The sequence below is a fragment of the Salmo salar genome, chromosome 21 (assembly GCF_965601325.2).
Source record: "Salmo salar chromosome 21, fSalSal1, whole genome shotgun sequence".
NCBI classification, from domain to species: domain Eukaryota; kingdom Metazoa; phylum Chordata; class Actinopteri; order Salmoniformes; family Salmonidae; genus Salmo; species Salmo salar.
In genome coordinates, this window is record NC_138311.1 from 24853677 (window position 1) to 24876278 (window position 22602).

At 46.8% G+C, this 22602-nt stretch overlaps 1 protein-coding gene across 1 annotated transcript; it reads right to left on the minus strand.

The window, feature by feature from the left end:
* Positions 1-16228: 16228 nt before the first annotated feature.
* Positions 16229-19015, minus strand: LOC106581986 (high-affinity lysophosphatidic acid receptor-like). Its single transcript, XM_014164600.3, has one exon. It carries the CDS (start codon positions 18530-18532, stop codon positions 17345-17347), a length of 1188 nt encoding a protein of 395 aa, XP_014020075.1. The 5' UTR covers positions 18533-19015; the 3' UTR covers positions 16229-17344.
* Positions 19016-22602: the final 3587 nt, after the last annotated feature.

A 22602-nucleotide genomic window follows, 5' to 3' on the forward strand; every position in this document is an offset into this window, starting at 1 on the left:
CTGGGCTGTATCACAACCGGCCGTCATTAGGAGTCCCACAGGGTGGCGCACAATTGGCCCAACATCGTCTGGGTTAGGGTAGGGTTTGGCCGGAGTAGGCCGTCATTGTAAATAAGAATTTGTTCTTAACTGACTTGCCTAGTTAACTAAAGGTTAAAATAAAATGTATTGTTCTATCGCTGGCTTTGCAAATAGCTAAATCAGCGGAACATCTTCATATTCTACTTCTTCTTCGATGAGGTTTAACTGCGGTTAGCATCCAACAAATGTTGCATTGCCGCCATCCAACTAGACTGGTGTATAAATCCCTTATACCTTGCGTTGAAAAAGAGGATAAGTGTCACGTCCTGACCATATACTTAGGTTTTTTTGTATTATATTTGGTCAGGACGTGGCAGTTATGTTTGGTTATGGTATAGTGGGGTTGTGAGTGTTGGGGTAGGTTCTAGGTTAGGTATTTCTATGTGGAGTTTAGTGAGTGTATGTTTGTTTGGTTAATTGGGGTTGGGACTCTCAGTTGAAGGCAGGTGTTGTCTATCTGCCTTTGATTGAGAGTCCCATATAGTGGGGTGTGTTTGTTTGATTTTTGTGGGTAATTGTAATTTTGCACTGTGTTTCGTTTCACCTGTGAAACTGTCACCTTTCTCCTCTGAGTGTTTCTTTTGTTTTGTCGTTTCCATCTAAAATAAATATGATGTGGAACAGTCAACCTGCTGCGTATTGGTCATCGAGTGATTTCGACATATCTTCCGATGAGGGAGAATACGAGGAACGTGACAGAATTACCCACCGACAACGGACCAAGCAGCAGAGGAAGGAGCAGCACAAGGAGAGGCACCAGGAGAAAGGCTATCTGGAGTCATGGACTTGGGAGGAAATCCTGGACGGGAAAGGACCATGGACTCAAGCTGGGGATTATCGCCGCCCACAGTGGGAGATCGAGGCGGCGAGAGCTGAGAGGCGCTGGTATGAGGAGAGGGAGCGCAACGGACACGGGAGGCAGCCCCACAATTTTTTTTGGGGGGGGCACACGGGGAGATTGGCGGAGTCAGGTGGTAGACCTAAGCCAACTCCCCGTGCTTACCGGAAGCAGCGTGGTACTGGTAAGACACCGTGTTATGCTGTGGAGCGCACGGTGTCCCCAGTGCACGTTCAAAGCCCGGTGCGCTACATACCAGCCCCCCGCAAGTGCCATGCGAGTGCAGGCATCGAGCCAGGGCGGATGGTGCCAGCTCAGCGCGTCTGGTCTCCAGTGCGCCTCCTCGGTCCAGGTTATCCTGCGCCGGCGTTGCGCACTGTGTCTCCAGAGCGCTGGGAGGGTCCAGTTCGCCCAATGCCTGCTCTCCGCCCGTGCCGGGCCAAAGTGGGCATTCAGCCTGGAGTGTGGGTAAAGAGTGTCCGTACCAGAACTCCAGTGCTCCCCCACAGCCCGGTTTATCCTGTGCCTCCTCCTCGGACCAGGCCTCCAGTGGGTCTCCCCATCCTGGTTCATCCTGTGCCACCTCCTCGGACCAGGCCTCCAGTGGGTCTCCCCATCCTGGTTCATCCTGTGCCACCTCCCAGGACCAGGCCTTCAGTGGGTCTCCCCAGCCTGGTGAGTCCTGTGCCACCTCCCAGGACCAGGCCTTCAGTGGGTCTCCCCATCCTGGTTCATCCTGTGCCACCTCCCAGGACCAGGCCTTCAGTGGGTCTCCCCAGCCTGGTGAGTCCTGTGCCACCTCCCAGGACCAGGCCTTCAGTGGGTCTCCCCATCCTGGTTCATCCTGTGCCACCTCCCAGGACCAGGCCTCCAGTGGGTCTCCCCATCCTGGTCCGTCCTGTGCCACCTCCTCGGACCAGGCCTCCAGTGGGTCTCCCCATCCTGGTTCATCCTGTGCCACCTCCCAGGACCAGGCCTTCAGTGGGTCTCCCCAGCCTGGTGAGTCCTGTGCCACCTCCCAGGACCAGGCCTTCAGTGGGTCTCCCCATCCTGGTTCATCCTGTGCCACCTCCCAGGACCAGGCCTCCAGTGGGTCTCCCCATCCTGGTCCGTCCTGTGCCACCTCCTCGGACCAGGCCTCCAGTGGGTCTCCCCATCCTGGTTCATCCTGTGCCACCTCCCAGGACCAGGCCTTCAGTGGGTCTCCCCAGCCTGGTGAGTCCTGTGCCTGTGCCCAGGGCCAGGCATCCATCATGTCTCCCCAGCCTGGTGAATCCTGGGTCAGGGCCGTCGGAGGATCCGACACCGGGGTGCGGCCCAGAGGATCCGACACCGGGGTGCGGACCAGAGTATCCGACAACCTCTTGCGACCCGGGACTGAGGGGAGCTGCCTGTGACCCAGAACCGGGTGAGTCTGGTCACAATTCTAAAATAAAGTTGATTAACTATGACTGTGATGATTCTGCCTACAACCCAGAACCGAAGGAGTCTGCTTACAGCCTGGGACCGACGGAGTCGGCCCACGAACCAGAACCAAAGAAGTCTGCCTACTGTCCTAAGCCCAACAGGTCTGTCTACGGTCTGTTGGACAGCAGGCCAGAACCGGAGCCACCTCCAATAGAGGTGGGTTGGGGAGGGGGGGTGTAGCACTGTGCCGTCGTTGACGGCAGCCACCCTCCCTTCCCTCCCTTTAGTTAGGAGGTTAATTGTGTGTTGTTTTTTTTTGTTTTGTTTTTTTTTTCGGTTGGTTTTGTGCATTCAGTGTATGCACCTTTAGGGGGGGGTAATGTCACGTCCTGACCATATACTTAGGTTTTTTTGTATTATATTTGGTCAGGACGTGGCAGTTATGTTTGGTTATGGTATAGTGGGGTTGTGAGTGTTGGGGTAGGTTCTAGGTTAGGTATTTCTATGTGGAGTTTAGTGAGTGTATGTTTGTTTGGTTAATTGGGGTTGGGACTCTCAGTTGAAGGCAGGTGTTGTCTATCTGCCTTTGATTGAGAGTCCCATATAGTGGGGTGTGTTTGTTTGATTTTTGTGGGTAATTGTAATTTTGCACTGTTTCGTTTCACCTGTGAAACTGTCACCTTTCTCCTCTGAGTGTTTCTTTTGTTTTGTCGTTTCCATCTAAAATAAATATGATGTGGAACAGTCAACCTGCTGCGTATTGGTCATCGAGTGATTTCGACATATCTTCCGATGAGGGAGAATACGAGGAACGTGACAATAAGGGAAAAATGTTAAATATATGAACAAATACCCTGTCATCTAACCCTATACTCATTAAAAACCCACTACTGTATTGCACTATTTAAAACTAGTCCTACCTCAGGCCAACGGCGTGGACGGACAGGACACCACCACTCAACACACCCTGTAACTCTTCTGACGTCAAATCTCGTACACCCAAATCCTTCTCTGCAGCTGCCACTACAACCTGTATTTTCTGCAACTTACGTTCCATCCCTGTGGTACATCTGATAGTCATTACTATGAACACTAAAAAGCCAATCTTACTGCATATATCACTCGTTGGCCTATCCCTCTGTATTGGCAAAGATCTACTACTCACACAAATCCTCTCAGGATCCCTCCCCCTTGAGCCATCTTCCTCTACTTTCTTCACTGCCTCAGCATACAACACCCTCTGCACTACTCTAACACTGATAACCTCATACTGCCTCTCTCATACCGGACACTTCTGACCCCCAGCCCCATGGACACCCCTACAATTAACACATACTGTACCGCTTCTTTCCCCAATACTACACATTCCTTTGTCTCATGCCCTTCTGCACACTTCTCACACCTAGGAACCTCCCTCCTACACACTGCTGCCACATGCCCATAAGCTTGACACCTGTAACAACGTGACAAAAGCTCACACGGGATAACAGAAATATCCTAGCATTACTATGTCGGGCAAAGACTCAACATCAAAACTCAAAAGAACAGACAATGACTCTTCTGGTTCACCACTCACACCACCCTGTCTGTGTCGCACCAAACAATGAGATTCACAAATACCTGGAATCTTCCCCTTCAGTTGGTCCACTTTTACATGTACAGCTACCCCAGTATTCACTCCTTTCAATGGCACCCTTTTCTTGAGAGCTAAACAAGTCACAGCTCTTGACCCCATTCGTGTGGCGCGGAGCGCCTGGTCCCTCTGACCGGCAGAAACACAAACAATTATCACAAGATCACTTCGTGTTACCTTCAACAATTCCACACCACCCAACTCGGTTGTCACCCACCCTGAAACTACATACAGTATGGATCAGCCAAAAGGCAGGGGTCCACTTTGTCCAAAAATGTCACTCCTACCGTGACAGATTCATCTTTATCCTGACCATTGGTGCAAGCCTCAGGCTCCAAGAACCTCACCACAACTGCCACCACCGATAATTTGCCCTCATTCACTTCCATTTCGCCTCCAGACCTTGATCCGGCGTGCGACTCACTCTGCTTACACTTTCGACCATTCTTCTTCGACAAACATCCCCCTTTTTTTCTGCCATCTTCAACTGATTCACTGTTACCCTCTACCTCCTTCACTCTCTCCGACCTCTTCCACCTCTTTTTCCCTCCATTCCTCCGGATTCCAAGTGCATGACTCCTTACATTAATATTGCACTTCTCCTAATATACATCTCATTCTTGTCCACTCAAGGGACACCGTTTTTATCCCATGCCCTCCTTCTCCACCAATCGTTTTCTTCTTTGTGTGGTTTTAAGGGCAGACTAGACGCTTTCGTCTTCTTTGGTATCATGGCGTTCGTACATTTTGTTTGTGCATGCCGCCACCTACTGTGCTGTAGTGTGTGGTCAATCACGTTACATTTTGTGATACAAAAATAAAAAAGGAAGGGGGGAATGAAAGGAAACCCTACACCTATATACTACTATTTCATAACTATTCAAATCACCACCCCATTCTACTACTTTGACCCTAACTGATCCTACACCAGGCTGACGACGGCCTGGGAGGACGACGGCCTGGGAGGACAGGACTCCTTGTTCAACACATCTTGTAACTCTTCTGCAGTAAAACCTTGTACACTCAAGTACTTCTCTGCTGCTGCCACCACAACATCTATTTTCTGTGATTTACATTCCATTTCTGTGGTACAGTTGATAACGATGGCAATGAATGCTAAGAAGCCAACCTTGCTGATGATAAATTAATATCACTCTATATTGGCCTAGGCCTACAATTCACCCTTGACCCATCTTCCTCTACTCTCTTCACTGCCTCAGCATATGACACCTTCTGTTCTACTCTGACCCTGGCAACCTAAACCTCTCTCTCTCGCACCGGGCACTTCTGATCCCCAGCAACATGGGCACCCCCACACAGTTTTTTCCACCAATACTACACATTCCTTTGTCCCATGCCATCCGCCATACTTTTCACATCTCAGCATCTCCCTCTTACACACTGCTGCAACATGACCATACGCTTGGCATCTGAAACACCTTAGTGGGTTCGGTACAAAAGCTCTAACTGGATAACTGACATATCCTAACATGACTTCATCAGGTAAAGACTGACTGCCCTTTTGAGTTTTGGAGCAATGTCAGTTTCACCACGCTCGCCACCAGATCTGAGTCACACCAAACGGCAGGGGTCACAGACACAGGGAATATTCCATTTCAGTTGCTCCACCTCAACACTTAACGCCACCGCAGTAATCACTCCTTTCAAAGGCGCCCTGCTCCGGAGAGCAAAGCAAGTCAAAGGTCTTGTACAGAAGAGACATATAAAATCAAGTCCACTTCAAGCTACCTTCACCAATTTAACAGTAACCAACTTCATTTCTACCCAGCCTGAGACTACAAATGGATCAACCAAAAGGCAGGGATCTATTTCCTCCAGAAATGTCACTCCCACTGGGCCTGAATCATCCTTTGCATGACCATTGGGGCGAGGCTCAGATTCGGAGGTCTTCACCATACCTGCCACCACAGGTCATTCATCCTCACTCTCGTCAGGTTAAATTTCTGCGCTATCTTCCCACTACACTCGGCTCTTCTCCTTCTTCCTTGCTGTCCATAACCACATCTATGCGTTCACCACACTCATGCCATGCCTTCAATCGCTGTATTACTTGTCCCTCGGACTGATGGCCTTTCTTTAAAACCCAACTTCTATTCCTTAGGCTAATTTAAAAGTCTGTCTATCTTTGGCACTCTCTTCTACTTCTCTTCTATTGTTCGACTAGATGCTTTGTTGTGTATTGCTGCCTTTCACAGTTCGGAAAGTGCATTGCACATTAGTTCACAGAAAAGTGAAATGGGAAGAAAAAAAAAATATACTGCTCAAAAAATAAAGGGAACACTAAAATAACACATCCTAGATCTGAATGAATGAAATAATCTTATTAAATACTTTTTTCTTTACATAGTTGAATGTGCTGACAACAAAATCACACAAAAATAATCAATGGAAATCCAATTTATCAACCCATGGAGGTCTGGATTTGGAGTCACACTCAAAATTAAAGTGGAAAACCACACTACAGGCTGATCCAACTTTAATGTAATGTCCTTAAAACAAGTCAAAATGAGGCTCAGTAGTATGTGTGGCCTCCACGTGCCTGTATGACCTCCCTACAACGCCTGGGCATGCTCCTGATGAGGTGGCGGATGGTCTCCTGAGGGATCTCCTCCCAGACCTGGACTAAAGCATCCGCCAACTCCTGGACAGTCTGTGGTGCAACGTGGCGTTGGTGGATGGAGCGAGACATGATGTCCCAGATGTGCTCAATTGGATTCAGGTCTGGGGAACGGGCGGGCCAGTCCATAGCATCAATGCCTTCCTCTTGCAGGAACTGCTGACACACTCCAGCCACATGAGGTCTAGCATTGTCTTGCATTAGGAGGAACCCAGGGCCAACCGCACCAGCATATGGTCTCACAAGGGGTCTGAGGATCTCATCTCGGTACCTAATGGCAGTCAGGCTACCTCTGGCGAGCACATGGAGGGCTGTGCGGCCCCCCAAAGAAATGCCACCCCACACCATGACTGACCCACCGCCAAACCGGTCATGCTGGAGGATGTTGCAGGCAGCAGAACGTTCTCCACGGCGTTTCCAGACTCTGTCACGTCTGTCACGTGCTCAGTGTGAACCTGCTTTCATCTGTGAAGAGCACAGGGCGCCAGTGGCGAATTTGCCAATCTTGGTGTTCTCTGGCAAATGCCAAACGTCCTGCACGGTGTTGGGCTGTAAGCACAACCCCCACCTGTGGACGTCGGGCCCTCATACCACCCTCATGGAGTCTGTTTCTGACCGTTTGAGCAGACACATGCACATTTGTGGCCTGCTGGAGGTCATTTTGCAGGGCTCTGGCAGTGCTCCTCCTGCTCCTCCTTGCACAAAGGCGGAGGTAGCGGTCCTGCTGCTGGGTTGTTTCCCTCCTACGGCCTCCTCCACGTCTCCTGATGTACTGGCCTGTCTCCTGGTAGCGCCTCCATGCTCTGGACACTACGCTGACAGACACAGCAAACCTTCTTGCCACAGCTTGCATTGATGTGCCATCCTGGATGAGCTGCACTACCTGAGCCACTTGTGTGGGTTGTAGACTCCGTCTCATGCTACCACTAAAGTGAAAGCACCGCCAGTATTCAAAAGTGACCAAAACATCAGCCAGGAAGCATAGGAACTGAGAAGTGGTCTGTGGTCACCACCTGCAGAACCACTCCTTTATTGGGGGTGTCTTGCTAATTGCCTATAATTTCCACCTGTTGTCTATTCCATTTGCACAACAGCATGTGAAATGTATTGTCAATCAGTGTTGCTTCCTAAGTGGACAGTTTGATTTCACAGAAGTGTGATTGACTTGGAGTTACATTGTGTTGTTTAAGTGTTCCCTTTATTTTTTGAGCAGTTTGAGCACTATCCCCAACACACCCCACCAACCCTTCCCACTACTTTGACCCTAACATATCCTACACCAGGGCATCAGCCTGGGAGGCTGGAACCCCTTCTCTCAAAACCTCCTGTCATTTTTCTGCACTAAAATCTCTGACACCCAAAAACGTATCTGTTGCTGCTACTACCATTTCAATCTTCTGGGATCTCCTTTCGATCTGTGCGGTACAATTAATGACGATAGAAATAAACGCCAAGAAGCCAACTTTACTAAGCACAGAACATTTTCTGATCCCCAGCAACATGGCCACTCCCATAATTGAAACACACCACTCTTTCCACCAAAACGTTACGCTTAGAAAAAAAGGTGCTATCTAGAACCTAAAAGGGTCCTTCGTCTGTCCCCTTAGGAGAAACCTTCAAATAACCATTTTTGGTTCCAGGGAGTGTTAAAGATGGCACCGATAGAGATGGCAGCTTCGCTTCAAGTCCTAAGTATTTTCTTTATGTATTATTTCTTACATTGTTAGCCCAGAAAACCTGAAGTGTTATTATATACCAGCACAACCAGCAATACAACCAGGAATATGACATTCCCAAAGTGGCTCCTTTGTCTGCACCTCCCAGGGCATTTGAACTGATTCCAGAGGCCGACCCAAAACAACGCAGGAGGAGAGGGTGCCGGAGCGATCTTCTAGTGAGGCTTCGGATGTGCGCACACCACCCACCGCTTCCGAGTATATTACTCGCTAATGTCCAGTCCCTAGTTAACAAAGTCAACGAAATTAGGGAAAGAGTTGCTTTACAAAAATATGTTTGTAACATACTCTGTTTCACAGAGACATGGCTAGCTGGGGACATGCTGTCGGACTTCGTACAGCCAACGGGATTTTCAGTGCATCGCACCGACAGGAACAAACATCTCTCTGGTAAGAAGAAGGGTGGGGGTGTATGCTTCATGATTAACGACTCATGGTGTAATTGTAACAACATACAAGAACTCAAGTCCTTTTGTTCAACTGACCTAGAATTTCTCACAATCAAATGCTGACCGTATTATCTCCCAAGAGAATTCTCCTTGGTTATCGTCACAGCCGTGTATATCCCCCCGCAAGCGGATACCAAGATGGCCATCAAGGAACTTCACTGGTCTTTATGCAAATTGGAAACCATATATCCTGAGGCTGCATTTATTGTAGCTGGGGATTTAACAAAGCTAATCTGAGAACAAGGCTACCTAAATTTTATCAGCATATCGAGCAAGTAACACACTCGACCACTGCTAGTCTAACTTCTGAAATGCCCTCTTTTTGGCAAATCTGACCATGACTCCATCTTGTTGCTCCCCTCCTATAGGCAGAAACTAAAACAGGAAGCGCCCGTGCTTAGGTCTTTCCAACGCTGGTCTGACCAATCGGATTCCACGCTTCAAGATTGCTTCGATCATGTGGACTGGGATATGCTCCGGGTAGCCTCAGACAATAACATGGACGTATACGCTGACTCATTTACATTTACATTTAGGTCATTTAGCAGACGCTCTTATCCAGAGCGACTTACAAATTGGTGCATTCACCTTATGATATCCAGTGGAACAACCACTTTACAATAGTGCATCTAAATCTTTTAAGGGGGGGTTAGAAGGATTACTTTATCCTATCCTAGGTATTCCTTAAAGAGGTGGGGTTTCAGGTGTATCCGGAAGGTGGTGATTGACTCCACTGTCCTGGCGTCGTGAGGGAGCTTGTTCCACCATTGGGGTGCCAGAGCAGCGAACAGTTTTGACTGGGCTGAGCGGGAACTGTGCTTCCTCAGAGGTAGGGAGGCGAGCAGGCCAAAGGTGGATGAACGCAGTGCCCTTGTTTGGGTGTAGGGCCTGATCAGAGCCTGAAGGTACGGAGGTGCCGTTCCCCTCACAGCTCTCGTAGGCAAGCACCATGGTCTTGTAGCAGATGCGAGCTTCAACTGGAAGCCAGTGGAGAGAGCGGAGGAGCGGGGTGACGTGAGAGAACTTGGGAAGGTTGAACACCAGACGGGCTGCGGCGTTCTGGATGAGTTGTAGGGGTTTAATGGCACAGGCAGGGAGCCCAGCCAACAGCGAGTTGCAGTAATCCAGACGGGAGATGACAAGTGCCTGGATTAGGACCTGCGCCGCTTCCTGTGTGAGGCAGGGTCGTACTCTGCGAATGTTGTAGAGCATGAACCTACAGGATCAAGTTTATAAGGAAGTGTATAGGAAATGTTGTACCCACTGTGACTATTAAAACCTTCCCTAACCAGAAACCGTGGATTGATGGCAGCATTCATCCAAAACTGAAAGCACGTACCACCGCATTTAATCATGGCAAGGCGACTGGAAACATGGCCGAATACAAACAGTGCAGTTATTCCCTCCGTAAGGCAATCAAACAAGCAAAGCGTCAGTATAGACACAAAGTGGAGTCGCAATTCAACGTCTCAAACACGAGATGTATGTGGCAGGGCCTAAAGACAATCACGGATTACAAAAAGGAAACCAGCCCCGTCGTAGACATCGACGTCTTGCTCCCAGACAAATTAAACAACTTCTTTGCGTGCTTTGAGGACAATTCAGTGCCACCGGCACGACCCGCTACCAAAGACAGTGGGCTCTCCTTCTCCGTGGCCGACGTGAGTAAAACATTTAAACGTGTTAACCCTCGCAAGGCTGCCGGCCCAGACGGCATCCCTAGCCGCGTCCTCAGAGCATGCGCAGACCAGCTGGCTGGTGTGTTTACGGACTTATTTAATCAATCCATATCCTAGTCTGCTGTCCCCACATGCTTCAAGATGGCCACCATTGTTCCGGTTCCCAAGAAAGCTAAGGTAACTGAAATAAATGACTATTGCCCCATAGCACTCACTTCTGTCATCATGAAGAGCTTTGAGAGACTAGTCAAGGATCATATCTACTCTACCCTACCTGTCACCCTAGACCCAGTCAAATTTGCTTACCTCCCCAATAGATCCACAGACGATGAAATTGCCATCACACTGCACGCTGCCCTATTCCATCTGAACAAGAGGAATACCTATGTAAGAATGCTGTTCATTGACTACAGCTCAGCATTCAACACCATAGTACCCTCCAAACTCATCATTAAGCTTGAGACCTTGGGTCTCGAGCCCACCCTGTGCAACTGGGTCCTGGACTTCCTGATGGGCCATCCCCAGGTGGTGAACGTAGGAAACAACATCTCCACTTCGCTGAACCTCAACACTGGGGCCCCACAAGGGTGCGTTCTCAGCCCTCTCCTGTACTCCCTGTTCACCCACGGCTGCGTGGCCATGCACGCCTCCAACTCAATCATCACATTTACAGACGACACTACAGTGGTAGGTTTCATTACCAACAACGACGAGACAGCCTACGGGGAGGAGGTAAGGGCCCTCGGAGTGTGGTGTCAGGAAAATAACCTCTCTCTCAATGTCAGCAAAACAAAGGAGATGATCGTGGACTTCAGGAAACAGCAAAGGGAGCACCCCCTATCTACATCGACAGGACAGCAGTGGAGAACCTGGAAAGTTTGAAGTTCCTCGGTGTACATATCACGGACAAACTGAAATGGTCCATGCACACAGATAGTGTGGTGAAGAAGGCGCAACAGCGCCTCTTCAACCTCACTAACTTAGTCACCAATCCTCACTAACTTTTACAGGTGCACAATCGAGAGCATCCTGTCGGGCTGTATCACCACCTGGTACAGCAACTACACCACCCATAACTGCAGGGCTCTCCAGAGGGTGGTGCGGTTTGCACAACGCAACACCGGGGGCAAACTACCTGCCCTCCAGGACACCTACAACACCCGATGTCACAGGAAAGCATAAAAGATCATCAAGGACAATAACCACCCGAGCCACTACCTTTTCACCCAGCTTCCATCCAGAAGGCGAGGTCAGTACAAGTGCATCAAAGCTGGGAGAGAATGAAAAACAGCTTCTATCTCAAGCCCATCAGATTGTTAAATAGCCACCACTAGCACAGAGAAGCGGCTGCCTACCTACAGACTTGATATCATTGGCCACTTTAATTGGTGGAACACTAGTCACTTTAAGAATGTTTACATAAACTCAGCAAAAAAAGAAATGTCCTCTCAATGTCAACTGCGTTTATTTTCAGCAAACTTAACGTGTAAATATTTGTATGAATATAACAAGATTCAACAACTGAGACATAAACTGAACAAGTTCTACAGACATGCTACTAATAGAAATGGAATAATGGAATAATGTGTCCCTGAACAAAGGGGGGTGAAAAAGTAACAGTCAGTATCTGGTGTGGCCACCAGCTCCATTAAGTACTGCAGTGCATCTCCTCATCATGAACTGCACCAGATTTGCCAGTTTTTGCTGTGAGATGTTACCCCACTCTTCCACCAAGGCACCTGCAAGTTCCCGGACATTTCTGGGGGAATGGCCCTAGCCCTCACCCTTCGATCCAACAGGTCCCAGATGTGCTCAATGGGATTGAGATTCGGGCTCTTCGCTGGCCATGGCAGAACACTGACATTCCTGTCTTGCAGGAAATCACGCACAGAATGAGCAGTATGGCTGGTGGCATTGTCATACTGGAGGGTCATGTCAGGATGAGCCTGCAGGAAGGGTACCACATGAGGGAGGAGGATGTCTTCACTGTAACGCACAGCGTTGCGATTGCCTGCAATGACAACAAGCTCAGTCCGATGATGCTGTGACACACTGCCACAGACCATGACGGACCCTCCACCTCCAAATCAATCCCGCTCCAGAGTACAGGCCTCAGTGTAACGCTCATTCCTTCGACGATAAACACAAATCCGACCACTTGTCAATGAAGAGGACTTTTTGCCAGTCCTGTCTGGTCCAGCGACGGTGGGTTTGTGCCTATAGTTGACATTGCTGTCGGTGGTGTCTGGTGACGACCTGCCTTACAACAGGCCTACAAGCCCTCAGTCCAGCCTCTCTCAGCCTATTGCGGACAGTCTGAGCACTGATGGAGGGATTGTGCGTTCCTGGTGTAACTCGGGCAGTTGTTGTTGCCATCCTGTACCTGTCCCGCAGGTGTGATGTTCGGATGTACCGATCCTGTGCAGGTTTGTTACACGTGGTCTGCCACTGCGAGGATGATTGTCCTGTCTCCCTGTAGCGCTGTCTTAGGCGTCTCACAGTTCAGACATTGCAATTTATTGCCCTGGCCAAATCTGCAGTCCTCATGCCTTCTTGCAGCATGCCTAAGGCACGTTCACGCAGATGAGCAGGGACCCTGGGCATCTTTCTTTTGTTGTTTTTCAGAGTCAGTAAAAGGCCTCTTTAGTGTCCTACGTTTTCATAACTGTGACCTTAATTGCCTACCATCTGTAAGCTGTTAGTGTCTTAACGACCGTTCCACAGGTGCATGTACATTAATTGTTTATGGTTTATTGAACAAGCATGGGAAATAGTGTTTAAACCCTTTACACTGAAGATCTGTGAAGTTATTTGGATTTTTACGAATTATCTTTGAAAGACAGGGTCCTGAAAAAGGGACGTTTATTTTTTTGCTGAGTTTCTTTCGTATTACTCATCTCATATGTATATACTGTATACTGTATCCTTCACTATCTATTCTTTACTGTCTATTGCATCTTAGCCGCTCTGTCACTGCTCATCCATATATTTTATATTTATATATTCTTATCCCATTCCTTTACAAGATTGTGTGTGTTAGGTTTGTTGTGGAACTGTAGATATTACCTGTTAGGTACTGCTGCACTGTTGGATCTAGAAACTTAAGTATTACGCTACACTCACAACAACATCTGCTAACCATGTGTATGTGACCAATAACATTTGATTTGATTTGATTAGAACCCTTTTGGGTTCCAGGTAGAACCCTTTCCACAGTGGGTTCTACAAGGAACCCGAAAGAGTTCTACCTCAAACCAAAAAGGATTCTCCTACGGGGACAGCCGAAGAACCCTTTCGGAAGCCTTTTTTCTGAGAGTGTACACACTCCTTTGTCCCATGCCCTCCTGCACATTATTTACACCGAATCTCCCTCCAACATACTGCTGCAAATTGACCATAAACTTGGCACCTGAAATACCATAGTGGGTTTGAAACAAAAGCTCTCATGACTTTATCTGGCAAACAGTCTGCATCAAAACTCAGAAGGACAGACAGGGTTTCTTCAGTCTCGCACTCGCCACCAGGTATGAGATGCACTGAACGGCGTGCATCACAGACACCGGTGATCCTCAACTTCAGTCGATTCACCTCAACACTCAAAGCCACCCCAGTTATCACTCCTTTCAGTGGCACTCTGCTCAGGAGAGCAAAGCAGGACACAGCGTTTGTCCTGAGTTGTGAAACGCACAGCACCCTCTCCCTCAGGGCAGCAGACAGACAAAAAATCAACAATCTGAAAATCGGAATACTTTGCCCGAACTGACAGAACCCAATTCCTTCTTCATCCAACCTTATACCTCAAACGGATCAGCCAAAAGACATGGATCCACTTTCTCCATGAATCGTACTCCCACTGGGCCAGAGTCATCTCAGGAATTTTCCTGATCATTAGGGTGAAGCTCATAAGCCTACACCTCACCTGTCGGCGCAGGTTCTTCCTCTTCACTTGTCAGGTTGAATTTCTGAGATTTCACTATCCGTCGACTGGTCAGGGTTTTCAAGAGAGAAACATGTAATTATCTCTCCGTTACTTGACAAGGAGAAAGTACTCGGTGTCATGACTGGCCTGTTCGTGTCAGGTTACCGTGGATCACAGTCCTACAGAGACATCTCTCACTCCCGCAGAGGGCGGGAGGTATAGAGGGATTGATGGGGGGGTTATGACACCTCACGCCCATTGTAAATCTTAAGGCAGCAGACGAATCCTTTGTCCTCTCAGTGTGGAGGATTGGAATGTATGGTGGGCCTATGGAGAATCTACCTCAGAACGGTAACATGCAATAAATGGACTTTGGGACATTATATTTCATCAGCCAAAATGGTGGAAACAATGATAGATGGAATTTGAAAATGAATGTCGTTTTTGTTATGTTATTAAAAGTTAAATGACAACGTTATAACAAAAACTTTGTAACTTGAAGAGCTTTCATAATCTGTAGATGATGTTTACGTACTGTGCGATGTGTAGAAAATATCCAGATCAAAGAGAATGTTTTTGTAACAATGAACTATGATTTTAGTTGTCTAACGAGATCATAGTACATTGTGATACCTTGCTTCGTAACTAGATACACCCCAAAGAACTTGCCATAAAGACAGAAAAACCCCTTTGTGACCACGGGGAGTAAAACATGTGAGTTAAGAATTTACATATTAGACTTAAACGAACCACAGCTGCAGCGTGATCTAAGATAGTCGCGACCCCAAACGCAACACTAGAAAGAGGACAAAGGAACCTCTTAACAATCAAGGCTACACTTGATTACTGTATTTAAGAAGGGGAATTCAAGAAGAACCAGATAGTTATTCTCTTCAAATCATCGGTTGTCTACACGGCCCTCCTACCCAAGCTGGGAGTGTTGAGACGGCTGATTAGCCTCCTCAGAAGTCCACTCTCACAGAACGAGTGCAAGGGAACAGACCACTAAGAGAAAGGACACTGACATCGTGTGGATGTGTGTCTTATATTATCATTTAGCTTGTTAGTAAATAAATAATCAACTCAATTGGTGTGGTACGGAATGATTTAGTGAGACCCGGGTTTGTGCAGATTTAGGAAGTATGCAACGTTCAGGATGAGACTGATTAGGAAACTAATTAATTATCGACTGCTATGAAATCGATATTCTGATATTCTTTGAGTTAATTTGGGAAATGGTAACTCATTAAACAAACTTTTTCCATGGTGCCCCAGGTTACTAAGTTAGCGGTTGCCTAATTAATTTAATCATGTAATTATAAACACAGTTCATTATTCGATAAACAGCAGTCGCCACATTAATGATACCAACGTTACGACATCGGCTTGTATTTTGCAGACGTCTGTTTGTAAAGTTTGCACCTCACGCTCTGTCTCGCGTCATCTTGCCATCCGCCATCTTTGCTCTCCCCTCGAAGCCCACCAATCATCAAGGTAAGGAGACTAAGGAGGAGGCTAAAATGGGCTACGTCTCAATCAACTATAGTGGCTTCCTTTGCTTATGTCCTGCTTATGTCCTTCCACTTTGTCTATGTGTCCTTCAATTTATCTAAACCAGTGATAAACATGATTTTATAGATACTTTTTTTCTGCTCTGTTATAAAAATCGAACAAAGATTCGTAGAGGTGTTTTCTCTCAGTCAATTCTCGCAGCTCAGTGTGGACGATGGAAAGGAGCCGCTGAAAAAAGTAAGCAAGGTCCCTTCACACAGATCTAAGGCCTGTTTCGTGATCTATTTAAGTACTATCCTAAGGTTATTATGACTATGAGTTTGGGTAAGGCAAGCTGATGCTAGATCTGTGCCTACTACCTGGGCATGGATATGTACATCCAGTACATGATGTATACATAGTACGTATGTTTTTTCTTTCAACTAAGGCAGCATAATTGAGATAATCACACTTTACGCAAAGTGTATGAGTTGACATGGCATGGCCTAGAACTACTCTCAGTAAATAGTTTAACTACTGTACAGATGGAGATGAATTACATACAGCACAGACTGATATGGGTCAGATACGGGTTTCACACACATAAATACACTCCGCAACCTACAATCAGTAGAGGTCTTTAGTATCCCAGCAAAACAACCATTGACATTGTAGAGGCAGGGGACTGCTTAACACGGTCTGTGTTCGACAACAGGTTCAACCTTTGTCAACCAGCATGCCCAACAGACAATATTTTTGTTCCAGTATTAGGAAGGTACAATGCTATTACAGTGTATGTACACAACATACAACAGTTATAACTGTGTTTCCATGATTTGATATCTTTAATTTATACTCAGGCTATATGCTTCATCTGCATAGTAGATGTCAACACACGTGTTCATTGGTTTGTTAGTTAATTCATTAAATCGATTATTAATTCACTGAAACAACCGTTTTTATATTGATCAACATTCCATTGCAAGTTTTATCCAACCTTTTCATTTACTTTCAGTATCAGACATATAAAAGAGCCACCTGGGTAAACGATCACCAACAGTACTCAGCCAATTATACACCAGGGAAATGGTTCAATAGAAAACTCTGTTCCTGGTTGTGCATCCTTTTTACTCTCTTCATGTCTTTTTCGGAGAAGGCATAAAAAGACAGTCAAAAAAAGACAGAGGGTTCTTCTGTTCACGGCTGTCCAGTGTCCACAGCACTTTAGACAAAACACAAGAATGTACTGTCCTGATTGCTCTTACTCAGATGCCCCCCAAAAAATCAGAAGACAGCAATGTTTCAGCAGCAAGCTGTCTATGCTGCGGACATGTTGATGTCTTAACAAATCATATAGCAGGTATAGCATGTCCTTCACACCAGTGGAGCACCCTTTTGCTCTTCAAGACCAGGGTTGGTGAACACTGCTTTACACTGTTACCAGAAAGTGTTCTCAGAGGGAGTGTTAGTTCCTCACACAGCCGACTGGATCTCGCTGCACACGTAGATGTTACTGGGCCTCACCCTCCTGCGGCTCCGGCCCGGTAACCTGGGACACAGCCTGCAGCTCTTGGGCATAAATTCCAGACACGCCTCCCGGAACTTCCTGATCCTCCAGCAGTAGATGACAGGGTTAAACACTGTCTTCAGGTAGCTGAGCCAGAGTGCCCCCACACTGACCGGGTAAAAAGCCGGGCTGAAGTAGAACCTTTGGCTGAACACGGCCAGCAGACTGACAACGGTGTGGGGTAGCCAGCACACAGAGAAGCCGATGAAGAGGATGAGGATGGTGGTGAAGGCACGGGTCTTGAAGCTCATGTCCACATTGACCTGGGGAGGCCGTTGCAGGCCGGTAAGGCCCAGCTTGCTGACCTGGTTGAGGGCCGGAAGGCTGGCCTGGTCGTAGGTGTGGTTGTGGATGCGTAGGGCGTTGCGGCGCACCGTGTTGAGGATGCACAGGTAGGAGTAGAGCATAATGCCGAACGGCACAAAGAACACAGCCACAACCAGCAGCACCGTGTAGCTACGATCGGACAGCGACTCACTGTAGCCCAGCACGCACTGTGGCGCCCAGGCCTCCCCAATGCCCATCACACCCACCGTGCCCGCCCGCCAGCCGATCACAGACGGGAGTGCCACGCAGAGGGACAGCGCCCAGGAAGCGACAATGAGCAGCTTGGCGCGGTGCGGCGTCAGCTTATCCTGCCTCTGAACGATGATTAGAAAGCGGTCTACGCTGATGATGAGGAGGATGTACACGCCTTCCAGGACGAAGAGCCAGTAGAGCATAACGGAAGCACGGCAGAACCCTCCTCCGAAGTGCCAGTCGGCAGTAACCATGGTAACGGCAGTGAAGGGCATGCAGAGCAGCGAGAGCATGATGTCAGAGAATGCCAGTGTGGCGAGGAGCAGGTTGATGGCGGAACGCATGGCGGGCTTCTGGTAGACAATCAGACAGACGATAGCGTTGCCCAGGAAACCAATGGTGATCATGAAGATCATGATGGCGGCCAGCATCACACGCAGGGTGACAGGCATGAGGGGACTAGTAGCCCCAACCCCTGGCGGCGACGGCGGTGGTGAAATCACCACCCCTTCCTCCTCGTCCGGCTCCATCAGGGGGGCACACCTAGCCAGCAGGCTGCCGTTGCAAAACGCCATGGCAATGGTTACCAGTCTACCAGTCAGGCCGACCCTGGATAAGCATCATTGTTCTTTCGTCTGAGGTGTTGTCAGAGCTTCCTCGGTCAGTCACAAGTCCTGGTCTCCTCATTCATGGCAAGGTCTGAAACAGGAGCAAAATGAAACACGTAAGAAACATGTAGGAACAAATCCTGCATACCAGAAACATTTGAGTGCAATATAGTTCCTTAAGAACAAAACAGACTGCACCGACTTGTTGAATAGCCACTGTTCATCGACACCCAGCAGGTGATCTACTGCGCACAGCCGACGTTCGCTATGGTCTTGTCCAATGTGAATTAATAGTAGTGCTATGGGCTGTGGACAAATACCTTGTACCCCTGCACATCAACTCGGTACTGGTACTCCCCGTATATAGTCTTGTTATTTTATACTCCCCAAATATAACTATGTCATTTTTACTCTTTATTTTTATTTGTTATTCACTCTGTATTTATTCCTCAAGTCACTATTTTTATTACATTTTTTATCTTATCTGGATTATTGGAAATAAACCCAGAAGTAAGCATTTCACTGTTGGTCTACACCTGTTGTCTACGAAGCATGTGACAAATACAATTTTATTTGATGTTATAACTTAAGTCCATACTTGTAGCATTATCAGAGTTGTTGTTGTTTTCTATATTGGGCAATCCCACACAATCAGGAATGAAGCTAGTGATTGGGTAGGAGCAAGGGTATGGCTCATCAGTTTGTCACAGAGACTCAACTAGAGTCTGTTCTCTGGTTAACACAATGCAACAAAATCTCATCTGCTGGTGCAGCTCCACTACAGAATGTAATCCAGATGAAAGTGTGGCATCTTCAAAAGAGCTCACTCACAGGACACGACTGTTGCTATGGTTTCAACCGTTTCTCTCGCTCTGCGGGTGGTGTGGAGGACTGGCTTGGAGAATACTCTGGTATTCAGCACTCCATCATGGTGCACCAAGTGGTTCCTTTCCCCCTTAAATGTACCCTGTTTCACGGAGCCCTTCTCAACAGCTACGCAGCTCTCAGACAGGAAGGTGACAACCTGGAAGACAGGATCACTGTATCAACATTATGGATCTCATCAACCAATTAATATGGAGGTCATATTTTGTTAGTGTGGTGTGTGTGTGTGTGTGTGTGTGGGTGTGTGTGTGTGTGTGTGTGTGTGTGTGTGTGTGTGTGTGTGTGTGTGTGTGTGTGTGTGTGTGTGTGTGTGTGTGTGTGTGTGGTGTGTGTGTGTGTGTGTGTGTGAACATATCACTGCCTCAAGTTTTACAAAGGAAACTTCTATATGAACTATTCCTTGGGAAATGGCTGTGGATTCTCCTACAAGACCTTGCATCGAAAGTGTAACTGACTGTTACTGAGGCAAACAGGTCATCAGTTCCACAGCAACAAGGGCCCCGCCCCATCCCTTCTGTTACCTGAAAATGTCTGTGACATTACATTGTCTGTGTGTGAGAGGGGCTGTTGCGACTCACATACACACTCGGTCTCAGAGATGTCTAACTCTGGAAATCCCTTTGGTCTCCACTGAGTTATGGGAAAAAAAGCTTTTATGTTTTCTTGCACATTATTTGTGGAACAATCCAAATATCAAACCATCACTTCAACACTTACTTACTAGTCTATTTCCTCCAGTGCCTTAGTGAAATGACTCTCTGGTATAAATCCATGTGACAGGAATGAGTAGAGACCGTTCTGAAGAAACATAGCTTTTCTGCTACCAGGCTGCCCTCCCCCATTTCACCGTCCCTCCATCTCTTGTTGGATAAAATCCACCCACTGCTAAATGCCCGCAAGTGGCCCGATGGAGAGAATAAATATGGCAATATAACAGAGAGATGAAAGACAGAAGGAAAGATGGAGAGAGAGGGGATAGAGAGAGAGCGAGACGGCAGTGCATTCTCACAGTTGATTACACGCCTCAAGAGCACTTAATCTGTTCCGAGATGAAAAGATGCTACTTTAGATATTTGTATTTAAACTTTATTTATACAGGGAATCCCAATTGAGACCATGGTCTTTTTTTCAATGGTGCCCCGTGTTACAGCAATCAACAATCCAAACAGCTTGAACAGATACAATTACATAGAGAGCAAAAATTATATAAAGTGCTAAATGTATTAGATTTAACAAGTATACAATGAACAAGTCTTGAAGTGACCAAATCAAATCAAATCAAGCTTTATTTATACAGAAAATTTCAGACATGGAATGCAACACAATGTGCTTTACAGGGAAAATATATATAAAAACAATTCAAATGAAAACTTAAATATTTACTACACAACAAATATAACAGGATAAAAAAAACTAAAGAATAACAAAAACTGAGCGACTAAAAAGCAAAGCTGAAAAGGTGTGTTTTAAGTTCTCTTTAAAAATGTCCACAGTGTCAGCCCTGCTCAGGTTCTCTGGCAGGCTATGCCTCTCCATGCCTCTTAGTCCTAGGTTTTGGGATAGTTAAAAGGCCAGTGCCAGAGGACCTGAGGGACCTACTGGGTACATAACTTAAAAGCATGTCTGACATCTATTGGGGTGCACAATCATGGATTGATTTAAAAACCAATACAATTATCTTTAAATTAATTGTAAAACTCACAGGCAGCCAGTGCAGAGACCTTCCCTGTGGCTCAGTTGGTAGAGCATGGTGTTTGCAACACCAGCATGCTGTGTGCAACGCCAGGGTTGTGGGTTCGATCAAAAAAAAATGCATGGAATGAAAATGAAATGTATGTATTCACTACTGTAAGTCGCTCTGGATAAGAGCGTCTGCTAAATGACTAAACTGTAAACTATTAAAGCCAGTGTAATGGGTGCTCTCCATCTGGTCTTTGTCAGTACCTGTGCAGCAGCATTGTGTATGTCTTGCAGTTGACCAATGGCTTTTTTGGTTAGACCAGACAGGAGAGCATTACAGTAGTCAAGGTGTCATCTAAATTGACACCTAGGTTTTTTACCTGGTGTTTTATCTTTATTGCCTGTGAATTATTATGTCCGGCCACATTTTCTCTTGTCTTGATTTAGCTGGAGGAAGTTGTGAGCCATCTAACTATTTAAATCACTAATACAGTGTAATAATTTATCTGTGGAGCTAAAATCCTCTGGTGACACAGAAATTTAAAGTCGTGTATCGTCTGTGTAGCAGCGAAAATCTATACTGTGCTTTCTGATAATGCTGCCATGTACCGGACCCAAATTGAACCTTGTGGAAAGCCACATGTGATATGTATTTTCTCTGAGATAAAGTGCATTCGGAAAGTATTCAGACTCCTTCACTTTTCAACGTTTTGTTATGTTGCAGCCATATTCAAAAATGGATTAAATAAAAAAAAATCCTCATCAATCTACACACAATACCCTATAATGACAAAGCGATAAAAGGTTTTTAGAATTTATTTCAAATATATTACAAATAATTAACAGAAATACCTTATTTACATAAGAATTCAGACCCTTTGCTATGAGTCTTGAAATTGAGCTCATGTTCATCCTGTTTCCATTGATCATCCTTGAGATGTTTCTACAACTTGTTTGAAGTCCACCTGTGATAAATTCAATTGATTGTACATGGTTTGGGAAGGCACACACTTGTCTATATAAGGTCCCACAGTTGACAGCCTGTCAGAGCAAAAACCAAGCCATGAGGTCGAAGGAATTGTCTGTAGAGTTCCGAGACAGGATAGTGTCAAGGCACAGATCTAGGGAAGAGTACCACAACATTTCTGCAGCATTGAAGGTCCCCAAGAACACAGTAGTCTCCATCATTATTAAATTGAAGAAGTTTGAAACCACCAAGACTCTTCCAAGAGCTGGCCGCCCAGCCAAACTGAGCAATCGGGGGAGAAGGGCCTTGGTCAGGGAGGTGACCAAGAACCTGATGGTGACTCTGACAGAGCTCCAGTGTTCCTCTGTTGAGATGGGAGAACCTTCCAGAAGGACAACCATCTCTGCCGCACTCCACCAATCAGGCCTTTATGGTAGAGGGGCCAGACAGAAGAAACTCGTCAGTAAAAGGCACATGACAGCTCGCTTGGAGTTTGTCAAAAGGC